We start from the raw sequence: 17,537 nt of genomic DNA on the forward strand, positions 1-17,537 counted from the left end.
GAGCAGAGCCATGCTACAAACAGCAAGCTGTTCTGCATTGTTCTGCTGCCCGGCTGCACCCTGGGGCACACTCAGATCCACAGAAAACAGCCAGATCTGGAGCTGTTTGGAGGCAGAAACACTTTGGAAAGGGGGAGAAAGGTGTCACGGTGTGAAGGTGGCATGTGTTTGTAAGGAGTTACAATAAAGACCCAGAGTTAAAATCAGAAAGGGCAGAAAAAGATTGAATAAATGTAGAAATTGGAGGCAGCAGCACCAGGAAGTAGGTGAGAAAATTGCTGCATCTCCTAACCTTATTAATAACGGATGTTCTGAAGAGAGGAGAAAGAGAAAAAAATGAAAGACGAAAGTTTGAAGAATAGTAAGAAACGTATTAAGATGATGATAAAGTCAAATGCAAACAAACAAAAACCAAGGAAGCAGGTGTAATGAGGAGAAATGCTGCAGGAATATGTGAGCACACAGACCCACTGGGAAACCACTTTGGTGTGAGGCTTCCCTGCAATAATAACGTTGGGGGTCAAAATTTTGGGAAAATGGCAGAACAATTAACATTTCAGAAGTAAAGGTGAGGCAGAAATCCGGAATATAAATGTTAGAATGAGTTTAAAGCAGCGTGTCAGCCAGATGTCATGCAGAGCACTAAATATCAAACTAAAGCTGTGATAAAAACAGGGTTAAAATAGGAAATAAAGCTACACTATCTAGTTCTTTCACCATGACTGCTGATAAATATTCAAGAGGAAAACCACATTTCGAAGAACCAAGATTTCTTCCAAGTTTTATTTTGAGACTTTAGTTGTAAAACATTAATTATTTAAAGTTATATCCTCCAGTAAGCAAGGTTCTTTCGTCCTACTTGCATATATCCGCAACATATGCAGGTATTTTATTTTATATGGAAATTTTAAAAAATAAAAACGAATTTGGTTGTATTGATGAGCTGACCTAAATCACACACTGCGCTGGCTGGGAGGTACTTCTGTGCAGGCAACACGGGTTGATGAGCAGAAGGGTGCAGACCGAAAGTGAACTGGCATTGAAACTGTCGGTGCGTAAGTGCGCAGCGCGCTCTGGATGTCTTCAGCCACCCACCCATCCGCCCAATCTGCCGCTTATACTCACATCCAGGATGACCGAGATGCCTCTCCGTGGCTCCGGGGCAAAGAACTGCTCCTGAGCCACGGCCACCTCCTCCTTGCTGGAGGCGTACTCCCGGCTGGAGATGTTCTTGTTGTCGCTCATTTTGGTGACGATCCAGCGGACGAGCCCGTCGATTCCACCGGGCTGGGCGCCGCTGTTTCCGGACTGCGCTGCCGTCGCGGACTCGCTGTCCTGACCGGCTACGGGTTTCGGCTGCTCGCGGTTGTCCTGGGCTCGAAGTTTGGCTTGTTCTTTGTTCAGCAGCTTGTGGACCCCGTCCCTACAGTACCGCGCTGCCTGCTCGCACATCCTTTTACTGCGGAGCGCTCATGCTGCGCCCTATGGGGGAGAGAGAGAAGATCCCACCCCCTCCTCTCCCCCTAACACTTCCCCTGTTACATCACAACACCCACCCCAAAACACACCCATGCACCCACCCAGCAAATATATTTTCTACTATCTCTACAGAATGACATTTTTGTGAATAAAGAACACATTTATTGGTCATTTAGGTTACAAAAAAATCATTTCCTCTTGCCATCAAGCTAATTAATTAAACTAAACTAAACCTAACATCCTTCCTTTGGGACTCCTGGCCAAAAGCAACAACTACAACAAATGAATTTGAATATTATCAAAAAGTTTATTAATTTCAGTAATTTAATTTAAAAAATGAACTTTTCTTTTTAAATACATCAATTATACATATACTGATATATGGCAAGCATTAATTGCTGTTTATTTTGCTGACTATGCTTTACAGCTAATAAACACCTAAAACTTAGTTTCCCAGGGAATTTGAATATTACAAAATGACAATAAAAATATCTTTTTGGTCTAAACAATCAGAGGAAAGGCTGCTGATTTCAAAGATGTGTCAGCGGCAAAACATCAATGTTGAAGAAGCTGGCTGGTGATAGAGTGATGTATCCAGGCATATTAAGGGAAAGTTGAGTGGAAGGAAATAGCACGGCATCTTCAAGAGTCACTGCACTCGGTTGTATCCAGGGTATGGGTTACAGCTGTCTTGAACCACTCCCAAACTAGACATATCAGGAATGTTTTACTTGGGGTAAGGAGAAAAGACCAAGACTGGTCCAAAGTCCTATTTTAAGATGAAAGTACATTTTCACAAACGCTGGAGAAAGAGTGGAGATCCAAAAGGAGCACAAAACTAGTTTTAGGAGCACATGCTGAAGAGGACATGCAAATACTTCTCAGTAGACCCCTTTTTTATTCAAGGCTTGGAATATAGCACTCTGTGAGTTATTTTAACTTGAGTGATATTCATTTATTGAGATGCACATTGAATAATAGAAAATAAAGTACTTTTTTACATTTTAAATGAGTCTAAATGTTTGCCACAATCAAAATTAGCAAGGCTGAAACAACCTGTTTAAAAGACAGAAGTTCAATGAAGGTCTGAAACTGGTTAAATTGTGTTAGAAATGCTTGATAAATGATTTAAAATAAAATGTTAGACATGAACAATCTTAATCAACTGTAAGGTCTCAAAATTATACTTAATTGGTTCCTTACTAATTTTATAACACCGTTTACTGTTTCAATATAATGAATGTATGTAATTTATTTATGGATATTTTATGCTAGACTACGTTGATTTTGAAGCTGTTTTTCATGCAGCTTCTGAGGTAATTTTGTTATTAAAGAGGTTTCAGTTATTTTTATATATTTTTTGTTTTGTCTGAGAGATTCCATCTTTTCTGTGGATTGAACCATAGTTTGCTTGGTTTGTATTTTTGTCAGTAATTTCTGAAGGAACAAATCGTTTCATCTGTTGAAGAAGCAGGACTATTATCCTTCCTTTGGGACTCTTGTCCAAAAGCATCAACTGATGTACAACAAGGGCTTTGCTTTGTCTCTGTTTTAATGTCCAATCTTATAAATATTACTTTACCTTTGAACATCAACAGCAGGAAGCTCTTCCCATAGGGAGGATCAGAGGATTTTGCATCATCCAGGAAATAGGAGTGTCTCCTGAACTGTCACCCCAGCTCCTCATTAGAGGTTTGTGTGCAGTGCATGTCTGATGTGACACATCTAACCTTTGGTAATGAAAGACTCCCCCAGCTCTGCCCTTTCCGCCAGGTAGTGAGCCTTTGCTTCAGTGTGCTGCGTGTCTAACAGAACAAAGAGCTGGTTTGGCTGAATTAGGTCCTGCTGAGGTGATGGAGTGACCAAAAAGCAGAAAAGTCAAGTAAGACTCTTTTCTTGGACACATCTGTGGAGCATCAAAATTTAAATCCAGTCACTTGACATGATTGCCCCCATGTGGAAATGAAAATGCAATGACAGGAAGTGGTTCTCTGCAGAATTTATATTTATTCATATATTTATGAATAAATATAATAATTATGAATAAATTATGAAAACATATTTTGAAACAAAACAAAGCTCAAAGTCGCAGTCAAGAGAAATGTATTTTACATTTTTGGCATCAACATTTAGACTCCAGGTTCAAAACAATCTAAAATTCCAACACATAAGATAGAGATAACCTAAGTTAAATTGAAAAATGAAGGCATAGCTGTCTGTTCGGATGTTCTCTTTATGTTTCCAAAGAAGACTGGGGTCGCTGGCCCTTTAGGTAGTAGACCCATGAACATGGCTTGCAGTGGTCCTCTGAGTGCTGGCTGCAGATGGTCATCTTCCCAAACCATGGTCCAGGAGGTCCCCCTGTAGGAGCTTCAAAGGACACCAGGATGTTTTGTGTCTTTTTAGAGGGAATGCTGTTCACCGCTTTGACAGTAAAGCAGGGGTTGTCAACCTAGGAGCAACATAAATATCCTTAGGTTACATAATTTACAGACATGCATGCAAAACAGAATAAGTTGTTTATAGTTGGCAAATATGCAAAAGTTAAAGCAATGTCAAGGACTTATCAGCAGGCAGTAGAACATGGTCAGAGTGATCTCAGTTTGAAGAATAATGGAGGAAATTCTCATAAGGGAGTCAAGCTAGGATCTGTGACAATTAAACCCATAAATACCACAATCTGTGGACCTCTTCAGACCTAGCACCAACATGCATCCTGGGGGCTCAGTGGACACAAGTGGACAGCTTTAAGCACAAGCGTTCACAACGTGTCAAAATCCCACCTGACAGATCCAATTAGGCATTCTCCCTAAATATTTACATGTAGCCACGTCAAACACCCTGTTGAGCAACAAAAAGGTGATCAGCATGCTTACTAATATTTTTGTAAATCAGTCATAAATAGGCATGAAATGCAGGGGCAAACTATGTATGAGGGCCAAATAATTTTTACACTTATTCTTTAAACAGACATAATCCAAATTAAATCTTGTATTTATATCTGAATTATATTTACAGCATAATTGTTTTCAAAAGAAATGAAACAAACCTCTCGGTATAAATGTTGCAAGTTCTAGTTTTAGCTGATTGCAGCCAGCTTTCATCGTATCAGAATTCATCTAGCTCTGTTGCTAGATAGACAGCCGTGTGAGGGGCTGGTGACCCGTCCAAAGTCCACTCTGCCTCTTGCCCATGGGAGAAAGACAACACCCCTGTCAACCCAGCAAGGCTTAAGTGGCTATAGAACATGAATGGATGATTGGATGAGTCGGATGTTTGTGCCTGGTTTGAACAGGGCCTAAAACAAGCCATGTGATTAACTCTGCCTGATCCCAGAAAAAAAATTAAATGAATATCTAAGTACACCAGGAGAAGCATGTCTTTACTAATGTGAGAGGCCATGTTGTTGTAAGGAGACAAGAACTCCAGGCTAATTTTGAGTTTGAGTTGTGGTGAAACTTTGCTTTTGATTTGTTCTTGAGCTGGGCTTTTGTTCTACTCTTTCCACTCTTTCACCTTGTTATGCTCCACCTAAATTTTACCTGCAAAGAGAAAGTTGTGGTTTGGCAGAACACGTTCTTGAAGGGGATGGTGACGCTGCCACCCGCTGTGATTCTGAACGGGCCCTGAGGTCTCGGGAGGATGCACACACCGTGCAAAGGAAAGATGTATTCCCCACCAGTTTCTGAGGTCAGGCTGAGCTGTCCCTTCACCTCCCCCAGCTGATGTGGCTCGAAACGAACTTCCACCCTCACCTCTGACCCTGAAGGAAAACCGGGCGAAGCACTAACACTTTTGTCCACGGTAAAATCAGGACAATCAGTCTGTAGGAGAGACAGAAAAACACAAGATTACATAAAAAATCACTATGTTACTGAGGCAATACAAGCGCTGTTTACAGAAACATTTAGAGACAGTACATTAAGCTTTTCCTGGCCAATATGGATTTCAGGTTTCCTTTGAGGTTTGACCTGCTGAATCCGGTTCTGACTGGCTCTTATTTTCTGTAAGGATTTTTAACACATAAACAAGAATAGGGTGCTACAGCTCCTCTGATAGAAGCAGTTAATGAGACATATGTTAGTTTGCTCTGGGTTGATGCGTTGATAGACCAAATACAGTGGGAGTTCTTAGTGTTGCACTGAGTGATTTGTTTCAGTATTTGACCTCCAAATCACCAATCAGAATTAAACAAGTAAAATATGTGCTTTCCTATTTCTGGCCAGTTGATTGGTGCATCTCAAATAAAATTGAACTCATATCTTGTGATCTGATGGCATTGTTGTCTTTTTAAAACTCCAAAACCATTTCTACAAAACAAGGTTAAGTTCTTTTAGTTTCTTACCTTACACTGGTACTTGGTTATGAGGTGGGTGTAGTTGATGAACTTAACGGGGGTAGAGTGGCTGTTTCCCAGTGCAGCCTGGAAGTGAACCGTCTCCTCCGTTGGTGGGGGCAGAGCTTTGAGAAGCAGATTGTAGGGAAAATGGCCCAGATCACTACTGAACAACGTAAGCCGTGCGGTAGACTCGCCTACATGAAGAGGCAGATACTCGAAGCTCAGAACACCCTGAGGTGAAGATAAAACATAGGCGTTAACTTGGTCAGCTTTATTCAACGCTGATTGTTGACCTTTAGAGTGAAATTTGTTTTGGTATACACCTTGGATTGTCCCGGCACGGTCTGCTGAGGTGGAGCCTTGATGTCACCACATTTACACTCTGTGGTGAAGCTGGTAGCGGTGGTCAGAGGGTTCTCCACGTTTAGAGCAGCTGAGGCCATCTGGCGGACAGGGGTCTCCAGCTTGATGGTGGACAGGACTCCTGGAGGCCTGACTTTAAAATTAACGAGGTAAAACAAGTACTCACCTGTTACCTCATTACGAAATGTCACCTGGGTAGAAAGATTAAAATGTGAAGTGAGGGCCATATTCAAGCTACTGTCACACTTTCTCCTAACTCATGTATGTTAGTGGATCTAAAAAGTATCCCACGTGGGTTTAAAGTAGGGAACGTTGCTGCTTATGATGCGACCCATTTTATCGGGATGAAGGAGTTCCTGAGCATCAGGACGGAGTATGTTACTTTTGCTGTGACTTCACCGCATTATTGTTTCCATACTTAATGATCTGGGGATGAAGTTAGATGCCCTAAGCACAATCTATGAGGGCCCTCAATAGTTAAATCTAAAGTACAAGCTGAATTAATCAGAAAGTAAGTCAGAGGAGCTCCTCTGACACAGTGTCTGCATAGTGTAGAAGGAGATAAAATAATGTTATCATAGGGTCATTGCTGTGATATTTCAGCAGCATTTGTGCAAATTCTGCAGCAGTGGTACCTATGTGCTGCATTTAGCACAAACTGGACAAAACAAGAGACCACTACAGCCTAATGTCTCATAGTTAGGGCACCAATTTCATGGAAGTCTGGCTCAGCTGGAGATCAACCTGTGTATTCCACAGTATTTCAAGAAAGGCATTCCTAAAGTATTAGTTTTATAAAGCTATGCTTCCTTCTGTTTGAAGGTGTAGGAAGGTGTTCTTACACTTTTAAACAGAAGGCAGATATGTGTGGTAGGGATAACAGAAACATACTCATACACAGGCAGAAATTAGGTTGTCCAAACCTTGGTGTTGTAATCCCCCTCTCTGTATGCAAAAAAAGACATCTTATAGTCTCTCTTGGTCAAAGCAGGAACCTCAATGGAGTCGTGTCCCTTTAGGAACACGATCGGGTCTGTTTTCTCATGCTTAAGTACTTCTAGCAGCACACAGAACCTGAAAACAGAAGAATGAGTCTGCATGTTTGTTAAAGGAGCAGAATAAAAGTTAAGAGTTTATCTCCAGATAAATACTAAGAACTAAATACTATATTTAGGAATATCTTGATCCATACCCATGTATTGGATTGGGGTCCCGATAAGGTATTTTTAAATGAACTGAGCTTCAGATACATGCTGCTGGTCAGCAGCACCCACAGGAAAATGTGCATGTTTTGCAGGATAAATGTCACATTATTTGAGGAAATCAATTACCTGTAATTTTTTACAGGTAATTGTAAAGCTGTTTGTTTTTCATTTTTTATCTTTTCATAATCCAGACCGAGTTAAAATCTCCCAGAACAATTTTCTTTAGTACCATGGGTTGTTTATGTACAGTACTTTGCTACATTTTAAAGCAACCTTCATCTCTTTACATTTAGTTGCCAAAGAGCCAAACTTTCTTGCAGCGTTTAAAGAGATCAATAGTTATCCAGATTTTTCTGAAGTGTCTTGTACTTTTTCTGTCACAGTCAGTACCTGACCATCGCAGCCTACTGTGCAGTGTGTGGGTAAAACTGAGAGGAAAGTAGACATGCCTGGGCAAAAGAAATATCAGATTTGAGAAAACTGCTTCCAGAACATGACTTATATCTGGAAGCCATGTCACTGGGAAACTGGACAGACAACAGCAAGGGCGTGACACAGGATCTCATAGATGCATCATCTTTCAGTTTGTGATCTGCTAAATGCAGCATATTCAGCTCATTTCTGTGTGACAGTTAGACTTAAATCCTAATTTCCACGAAACTATTATTCTTCATATTTTTTACAGATTCAAAAAAACAACTGCGATAGGTTACGAACAAGATGCCAAGAGATCAATTTAAAATGTGTTCTTTTGCTTAGTTGGTTGTTTTTTGCCAACAACACTGGTTTATCTCTTGAGTTTAGGAGACCTTTTATGCCTGAATGATCGAAGCTCAGTGTTCAAAGTCTTAAAAAACCTTCAGAAAATCTGAAGAACTGTTTATGAAGAAAACTTTAAAACCTAGAAGAAAACGGCTACTTAGAAGGAAAATATAAAATAAGAATATAAAATAAGAAATAAGGGATGTCCCTAAGGCTTTTGCATGAAATGTTAGATGAAATTAGAGTTAAATAATCTAAATTGACAGTGTTTTACCTCTGCTGCCTGGAGAGCCAATTGTTAACCTGGAGAACCTCACAGTGTTTAGTTTTGGCAGGCAGCTCATGCATGATGGTGTCCTTTGCTTTGGGAGGAGTAGCTGTTCCCTGCAGGCTGAATAACATTCCCTTCCCAGCAGGAAAGGAGAAAAAAACTGATCCCTGTGAAAAATCCCACAAGTCTGTATTTATATTTTACACTGAATTTATTCTCCCTAAACACAAAAATATTTTTGTTAAAAGAATTTATTTGCTCTACCAGGTGCTTGTGTCCTTCAGGGGTCATGGTCAGTGGTCTGTACGTTATGTCAAATGTCTTGGTTTGGTTGGGTTCAAAGGTCAGAAAGAGAGTAGCACTCCACTGTTCCCCCTCGATGGCAGGTCTGATGCTGCAGCGCTCGCTGCAGGGGTTGGTTATGGACAGGCTCTGAGTTTGAGAACTTTGCACTCGGCAAGCAAAGTTTACCACCTGGAAACAGAAAATTTTCCAAAATATATACAATTCATCAAAACTGCCACCATTTTCTATAAAGGTTTCAACCAACAGCATGTACTTTGATGCACATTTTTAGAGTTCAATAAATATAAGATACAGGTTAAGGTAATTTGCTTTGATGTACAAATGGGGTTAATATTGTTATCCCTTCATTTTCTGTTGATTTAAAATCATAACTTCTATTACAGGACCTCCAGCATGCTTTTTCTCCCTTAAGCTTAGTAAAATCAGAATTGGCAGGTCAGACCGCAAAGAAATCAGAAATCAGCATTGGCCAGCAAAACCTAATCTATCTGGCGGAAGAAAAGGTGCAACATACTATGCAGAGATGCACCTTTTCTTCTGCCAGATAGACAGCAATCAAGTTGTGTTGCAGCAAAATAATCAACATGTTTTTGCAACGTTTTCAAAAGCTTTTAACCTGTCAACTTTAGACAAATAGATGGATCTTGGAGGACTTCCACACACAAGTCCTCGGCTGCAGGACTTTAGGGGTACTCAGTTAATTAAATCTAACTTAAACCCTTAAATCTGTCAAAAGTTGCTGAATGATCTAAATGAGACAAATCAATGTCTCACATTTGTTGGAGCTGCCCTTTTAACCATTTCGCAATGAGAATAAAACAACTGACCTGGCAGATTTTAGGGAAAATATTTTAAAAGCAATCAATAGAAATTTAATTTCCAATCATTACTCTACAGTTCAAAGGTTTTTAATACCACATAATGCATATAATTCAGTTTGATAAATTTAAGACATTTAAGTAATTTTTTACAGTGTCAATACACAACACATGTACTCTCAAGGTATTTTAAAGGATAACCGGGTTAAATTTTTATTCTTAAACATGTAATTAAATCAATTCAACACAATTTGATTGTACCGATGTATCCACATTAAATGTATTTACATTATTTACATTTAAAATTCATCCTAGATTTTATACAATGCAGTATAATTCAGGTAATGATGCTAACTAGTAAAAAGAAATTATCAGAGGAAGCTCATTGGAGTTTGCAGCAATGCCTCATCCTGAACCAGCAAGGAAATAGACCACTTCCTTGGCATTGACTGATAATTAAAATGTGAATAAACATGAAATCTCTCAAAGATTTCAAAAATGTATATTTGTACATACGAGAGTTCATTCTAACCTCTTTGCTTGTGGAAGCTTGAATGCAGGAGCCTGTAACCGTCAGTTTAACCGACGGGGAACCTTCGATGAAGCAGGACAGGTTCTCATATCTGAGGTCATTACAGGGCTTCAAGGGGGCAAAGGTCACCTCAAAGGGAACATCCTTGCCTGGACCGATATATCCTTTCACTGGTTTGATAGACAACTCTGGAGGGAAATCTGTTTGCCATTGAAATCTGGTATTTCATTGGACCAAAACAGAAGCAGAGAGCAGAAAATATATCCAACCAGAGTTAGTGTGGGATTCTGAGGAAGTGAGGTGCTTCTGAACAACCATCACTGGGAGATGTTGTATTTTGTTACATTACCTGGCACTGGCATCACCCGTGTTCATCATGACAATCCTCCTGCTCGTCTTGCAGTGCTGGACCACAGCTCCAAAAGACAAATGGTTCGAGTCTAAATGGACTTCCACCCCCTAACAGTTTTGGATTAGGTATTACTATTAAATATCTCAGGAAATATTGTGACACAAATGGATTACACATAGTTCACTTAGGAAATATTCGTGTGCACAGTTTAATGCTTATGAGGGCAGGTTCCAGCCAACCTTGCAGCAGCCCTCAATGGTCAGCAGGGGGTGGAAGAAGCCTGCAAACTTCGCCTGCAGCTCCGCAGAAAAAGGAGGAATATGCTGATGAGGCGAGAACTGTATCTCCACCTTACAGGAGCCGCCACCAGATTTCAGTTTCAGCTCACCTGCTGGGCTGACAGACAGGTCCTGGTGGCAGGAAGGCAGGCATTAAGTCTGGCTTTACTGGATCCATGTTTAATGTTGTTATGTGTGTGTGTTGTTTGGTTACCTTGGGATCCAGTGGAATATTTGTGCTAAGTGTCAAAGTGAAAGAAAGGTCTAAGAGGCTGTGATTGACAAGAACCACCTGTTTGTTCACCCTCTGACCCAACATCAGAGACCCCAGCTTCACCTTCTTTTGTGAGGGATCAGTCACTTCCAGCTGGGACAGAAAGAGATACATTATGGTTATGAAAATACCTTTGGACAAATAAAAGGAAAATCTGGAGAGCTATTGGTTGACACTACTTTAGAAGATTACTAAAAAGAAAAATATCAAATGAAAGAATGGCCCTTTCCCCATACTACACACATCCCTTTATAGTATGTTTCATCAATTGTTTTTGTCAGCTGACTTTTGCCCTTTTAATATACTTACTTGCATGTAATTTATTGCAACAAATGTATTTTTGAATAATTTAATCTATTCACAGTATGGATTCCATGGTTATTTGTTTAGATGTGTTGGTGAATCTGAGTCAATCAGAATATCATTGGAAAGTTAACTCATATATAGATTCCTACAGAGTGATACATTTCAAGAATGTTAGTCGGTCATTTTCTATACTGCTTCTTCCAAAGTGGGTCACAGTGAAGCTGGTGCCTATCTCCAGCAGTCCATCGCAGGACAACACACAAACAACCATGCACACACCTAAGGGCGCTTTAGAAAGACCATTTAACCTAACAGGCATGTCTTTAGACTGTGGGAGGAAGCCGGAATACCCGGGGAGAACATGCAAACTCCATGCAGAAAGACCCCCGGCCAGGAGTTGAACCCAGGACCTTCTTGCTGCAAGGCAACAAAGCTACCAATGCAGCCCAATTCAAGAATGTACTTCTGCTAATTTAGCTGATTAAGGATTATAATCTTAAAACCTCAAAATTCAGTTCCGCTAAACATTAGATTATTTAAGCCAATAGGAAACGGATGTTTAATAAAGAAATGTTTTGTTCTATACCACTGTGAGAAAGACTGCTGACTAAACAGTTTTCAGCAGACTTACTGACACCTTCCAGAAGGACGGTAAGACACAATTGGTCATTGCTAAAGAAGAGAACTGTATCCAGAGATATTAATGGAAAGCTGAGTGACAGGGAAAAGTGTGATAGAAAAAGGCACACAAGCAACAGAGATAACTGTAACCTAAAGAAGATTATAAAGCATGGCCGTTAAAGAGATTGGGGGAAGGTGTGGATGGAAATCGAAGTCTGCACTTTAGGATCTATCTCATGGGCTACAACGCTCACATTCCTCATGCTACACCGCTTCTAAATCAGAGACAATATTAGAAGGCTCATAATTGGGCTAAGGAGAAAAGGGGCGGGTCTGTTGCCTCCTTAGAGCACTTCATTTCATTTTTCAACCTGCCTACACTGTCAAAAGAACCAATACTATGGTTCAATGACCATGGTATCCCTATGATTGACTGACCTCAACCACATAGAGAATCTATTAGTTAGTGATACACAAAAAGTTTGTTGCTCGTTTTTAAAGTCATATTTTTATGTAATATGTTGTAAAGAAGAGGCCAGTGTTGAACTGAGAGGAGATGTGGTTTGATTATTTTCGTTTAACAAAGGATAAGCAGGTAAAGCCAATGCCTAGATAGATTGTACAACAACAAAACCAGTTGAAAACGGTCAATGTTATTGTTTAGGAATTTTAGACTAAGACTGCAGTAATTTAACAATATAAAATGTTTAAATCATGTTAGAGTTGTTTTGATAAACAGAAAACCCACAGTAAAAGTAGTACTTGAATGCACCATAAAAGTGGAGGTGCCTCTTGTCAGTGGGATATCTCCCTACACCATCTTGGTTCATTGTCTCATTGTCATATGCTGCGTGGCAATTTGGTGTGACTAAATGCTTTGGTTTGGTCCACTTTTCTTTCTCTATCATCACTGTACCTAAATGACGAACCTCGATGTCCCCAAATAGCAGACATTAGCGATAGAAGAGTTGCTTTTTAAAATTGCATGTCCAAACATAGCATTGCGTACTTGGTTCTGCACATAAATATTCTACTTGTTTTCTTGTGTAAAACAACACTGTATTTGTGTGGTACGCATGCATGCAAAACAGAAAGGGCTGCAAGGAGCATTTTCAGTACAAATGTGTTTAATGTGACACCCCTTAGGATCTGTGGGGTATTGTCAAGAGGAAGACGAGAGACAGAAGACCCAACAATGCAGACAAGCCGAAGGCCACTATTAAACCAACCTGAAGATAGTAACTAGGTCAGCCTTCTATCACCTAAAGAACATCTCCAGGATTAAAGGACTAATGTCTCAGCAGGACCTTGAAAAACTAATTCATGCGTTCATCTTTAGTAGAATTGATTACCTTACGCTGTCTTCACAGGTCTGCCTAAAAAGTCAATCAGACAGCTGCAGTTGATCCAGAATGCTGCTGCCCGCGTCCTCACTAGAACTAAGAAAGTGGAGCACATCACCCCGGTTCTAAAGTCCCTACACTGGCTCCCTGTAACTCAGAGAATAGACTTTAAAATATTTCTGTTAGTCTATAAATCACTGAATGGCTTAGCACCAAAATACATTACAGACTTGTTGTCAGTGTATCAACCAGACCTCTCAGGTCTTCTGGCTCAAATCTACTCTGCATACCCAGAACCAGAACCAAACATGGAGAAGCAGCTTTTAGTTCTTATGCTTCACTAATCTGGAATAAACTCCCAGAAAACTGTAAAAGCGCGGAAACCCTAAATTGCTTTAAATCAAGATTAAAAACTTATTTGTTTAGAGTGTGTCATGATTTGGGGTTGTTTGGTTCGCCAGGCTCTGCTTCAGCCTCTGAGGGTTCGCCAGGCTCTGAGGGTTCAGCCTCTGAGGGTTCGCCAGGCTCCACGCCTCCGGAGTTCCACAGTTTCTGGGAGGTCCTCTACTCTGCTCAGTCGGCCTCCTGATCTACCTGCAGTTTCCCGTCGCAGGCCGCCACGGTCTCTACGCTTCTGTCGGCCTCCACGCCTTTGGTGCAGGTCGGGTCGCCCGCCTGAACTCTGTGCCTGCTGGGGACGACCTCCTGGTCGCCCGCCTGAACTCTGTTTTTGTTTTTGGCCCTCCTACCAAAGCCCCCACCGCCCGCCCTGGTCGGGTTGTTTTTTTTTTTGTTTGGACTGTTGTGGGCGTCTGGTATCCGCCCTTAAGGGGGGGGTTCTGTCATGATTTGGGGTTGTTTGGTTTTTGGTTTCGGGTTTTTTCTTTATGTTTTTCACTGTTTAAGTTTTTAATCATGTTTCTGTTTAATTTCCTGTTTATACTTTTGTTTTGTCGTCTTGTTCATGTTTTGTCAAGTTTGGTTTTCGGATCTTGTTATGCTTTTGCTTCATGTTTTCAAGAGTCTCTGTTTTGCTCCAGTCACGTTTTGTTCTGTTAATTAAGTTTATTCGGTTCACCTGCTTCAAGTTAATCTGTCTCCTTGCTCCACCTGGTTTTCACGCCATATATTCACACCTGTTCTGTTAGTCGTCGCGGAGACATTTCTCATGCTCATGTCTTGTTCTCTAACCAAGTCTTGTCTTTTTGATCATGCCATGCCTGTCTTGCCTGCCCATTTGTTTTGTTCCTGCCTCCTGCTGAGTGTGAGTTTTTGTTATTAAACCTTTTTTCACTTACCATCACGCTGCCTGCTCGTCTGCATTGTGGGGTCCAATATCAAGTAAACCGTGACAGAGTGACCTTTGAATGTGTCATCTAAACATTATTAGTTAAGTTTTCAGTCCCACTTTCCTTTCGTTGTCTTATTTATCATTCTATTCTCTTTATGTTTTTTTTTATTACTTCTGTTGTTTAATTTTCTGTATCATTGTTATGTTTTTCCTTATGTACAGCGCCTTGAGTGTCTTGTTGCTGAAAAGCGCTATATCAATAAACTTGACTTGACTAGAAATGGCAGTCAGAAAATGAAAAGTTGTATGCTTAAAGCAGTTCAGACTGCTTGTAATGCCTGTATAGTAAATCATGTAACTATTTGAGATGATATAAGCAAAATGCAACATTTACATGGAATGTGTAGGTGATGAGTGAGTGTGAATGTGGCTCTAATGTAAAGCGCTTTGTGCACTTGAACTTCCTCAGCACAGCCACAGGCTGATCACCTCCATGCCATTACTGCAGTAATTCAGGCAAAAAGAGCCTCAACCAATATGTTGTGCAGTACATGAACATACTTTTCAGTAAGCTGATATTTCTGTGTTGAAAATCCCTTTTTTATTGGTCTTATCAAATATTGAAAGTTTCTGAGTAGTTGAGTTTTGGGTTTGCATTAACTGTAAGTGAAAATGAGTGTGATTAAACTAGAACATTAGTTTCACTGTTAAAACTGATACACTGAAACAAATTTACTTTACAGTGTTATTCCTTTTTATTGAGATGCAACTGAGGAGCAGGAATGTTTTTGAACATCTTACATCACACAAATGATTTTTTTTTATTGATTTTGGGTTTACTACAATAAAAAGGAGCTTAAAATAAGCTTAAAATAAGAATGTTTATTTTTGTGGCTGAAAATCTCTGATGGACAGATATACTGTATTAAGAAAAGCAAGTGTACTCTATTCTTTCTCACCTTTAACTCAATGCCTTGTCCTTCTATTTCCACATGTTTTGTGACACAGTCGTTTAAGACAAAGGTGAGCTTTCCATTATAACGAGAAGTCCTCTGGGGGTAGAATTTAATTGGTATCTTCATCACAGCACCAGGCCTCAAAATATCTGGTTGGAAGTCCACCTCCAAGAATCCTGTGTTTTTGAACTGGCATTGGACACTGATTAAAGTAAATCAAAACACAGTGTTTAACATTTTAACCCATGAAAGTGTTTATTTTTAAGAGATAGAGGTTTTTGTCATTTTATTTAGTACTATAGTGCTAGTGTATTCCTATACAATGGACTGGAGACAATGCAGAACATGAGAGGTCCTAAACTTCTAGTAGGCTTTAACCAGTCATCAAACATGGATTAAAGTGGGCTTTCAAAATAAGCTCAGATACTTTTTAAAATAAAAGTCACACTCATTATAAAAGTAAGTACAAAATTCCTACTAGACTTAGAAGAACACATGTTGTGTTTCTGAGCAATATACCAATATTCAAAGGTTAATGTGTTAGGTTATAGATACATTTACTCTCCACAGCTCCCTAGAAAACAGACCGACACACCTGACTTCCATTGTGTCTTTGTTGTGAATGAGAAGAGTTTGGGATGGTGGCAACATGCCCGGACAGAACAGGAAACACTTTCCAAAGTTGAACTTGGTGAAGGAGAAATCGAGGCTGGGTGCTCTAGCTCTGCCTTTAATAGAGAAAGTAAAAGTTGGGCCGAGCTTCACCTAATGGGAGAAAAGGCCAAAACACAGCCAGAATGAAACAATTAAACAATCAAAATTTTATATTTGATCATCAATTGGCAACTAAAGTCCAAGTGACACCCACAGAGATTGTGCTGAATCAGTTCACTCTTGGTATTGAGGCATGTGATTATTTTTTTAAACTACTACAAAAAAGGTTTTAAAAAGATAAGACACACAAAAAGTACAAAATATTAAGTGAAAACCTAAATCATTGTTTTCTTTTATGTATTCATCTCATTCATGATAACATACATTCCAGCTGAATCCTGGTTATATTACAATTAAGTCAAATTCAGTTAAATGTACTAAACTTCAATCAACTGCTTTTTCTCTTGCTCTCGGTGGAAGATACGCATTTTCTCTCCCTCCCTCCCTGCTGATCCCTGCTTCTGCTTTTGTCTGTATTTTTCTTAGAGCCTCGCTTTGCATATCCTCCAAACTTGTAAATTATGGATTTGATCAGCTGGACTCAACGTAATTGGTCAAAATAATAAAAAAAATTTCCTACAGGAAGACAGGATAAAGGAGACCCTCTTGTCCAGGTGGGACGTTCTTCTCTGGAAACACAATGGATTCTTGGCAGCAGTGGAAGATTGTGTGCCTGACTACGATGTCAGTCGCGGACGTAGAAAATGTGTACATATTTGGACTTTTGATAACAGAATTTCTGCTTTTTGGAGTTGGTGGTTACCTGGCTTATCGAGTGATTCGCAAAACGTGGGCGGCTGTTCAAAACTTTCCAAAGCTTCCTGGGATGTTGGATGGAGTCTGTAGAGCGATCAACACTCAGACTGAAATGTTAAGAGAGCAGAATCGCAACCTGGACACGATTCTTGAACAGAATCGCAGCCTGGCAGCGGTTGGACTCAGAGGTTAAAGGATATAATCTTGGAGAAGTTGTACGCTCCAGATCTGCGGAAAATACCAGAAATTTGGCTATTTGGATTCGCAATTGAGACATACCAGTAAAACTCTTAAGGCGGTTGGAAATTCACAACTGCCTGAACCACAACATTTATTGTTTTTCTAAATCTGGCTTCCCAATGTGGCCTTGGCAACTTCTGTTAACTGGCTATCGACAAAATGTCTCCTGGATGTTATATAAACACGACGCTCTTCCCCAGCACTCCCCTACCAGCTGTGTGCTGATAGGACTATGCGGCCGACTGATAAAACTTCCACCTCTCTTCTCAAGGACAATGGCGCTTCTATCAGCGTTGACAGTCTAATTCTTGCAAACACACTCAGACTTACC

The 17,537-nt window shown here is 40.1% G+C and overlaps 2 protein-coding genes across 10 annotated transcripts in view; both read right to left on the reverse strand.

Annotated features, from left to right (window-relative positions):
• Positions 1-1,519, reverse strand: part of necab2 (N-terminal EF-hand calcium binding protein 2) — a 231,945-nt gene extending 230,426 nt beyond the window's left edge. Inside the window, exon 1 of one of the 3 annotated variants that reach the window (XM_047345707.1) lies at positions 1,126-1,515. In XM_047345707.1, the coding sequence (XP_047201663.1) occupies positions 1,126-1,452 (327 nt within the window). In that variant the 5' untranslated portion in view covers positions 1,453-1,515. Of the gene's footprint in view, positions 1-1,125 lie in introns of all 3 variants that reach the window. The other 2 variants (XM_047345691.1, XM_047345697.1) reach the window with 2 other exon arrangements.
• Positions 1,520-3,565: 2,046 nt separating this feature from the next.
• Positions 3,566-17,537, reverse strand: part of hydin (HYDIN axonemal central pair apparatus protein) — a 182,219-nt gene continuing 168,247 nt past the window's right edge. For all 7 annotated transcript variants that reach the window (XM_047349154.1, XM_047349195.1, XM_047349179.1 and 4 more), the window contains exons 78-90: positions 16,092-16,261; positions 15,500-15,698; positions 10,920-11,072; positions 10,667-10,837; positions 10,425-10,534; positions 10,076-10,292; positions 8,684-8,893; positions 8,423-8,586; positions 7,105-7,255; positions 6,142-6,372; positions 5,825-6,049; positions 5,022-5,303; positions 3,566-3,931 (exon numbers count right to left, since the gene is read on the reverse strand). In XM_047349154.1, the coding sequence (XP_047205110.1) occupies positions 3,713-3,931; positions 5,022-5,303; positions 5,825-6,049; positions 6,142-6,372; positions 7,105-7,255; positions 8,423-8,586; positions 8,684-8,893; positions 10,076-10,292; positions 10,425-10,534; positions 10,667-10,837; positions 10,920-11,072; positions 15,500-15,698; positions 16,092-16,261 (2,502 nt within the window). In that variant the 3' untranslated portion in view covers positions 3,566-3,712. The remainder of the gene's footprint in view (positions 3,932-5,021; positions 5,304-5,824; positions 6,050-6,141; positions 6,373-7,104; positions 7,256-8,422; positions 8,587-8,683; positions 8,894-10,075; positions 10,293-10,424; positions 10,535-10,666; positions 10,838-10,919; positions 11,073-15,499; positions 15,699-16,091; positions 16,262-17,537) is intronic.

Source organism: Girardinichthys multiradiatus, chromosome 2 (assembly GCF_021462225.1).
Source record: "Girardinichthys multiradiatus isolate DD_20200921_A chromosome 2, DD_fGirMul_XY1, whole genome shotgun sequence".
NCBI classification, from domain to species: domain Eukaryota; kingdom Metazoa; phylum Chordata; class Actinopteri; order Cyprinodontiformes; family Goodeidae; genus Girardinichthys; species Girardinichthys multiradiatus.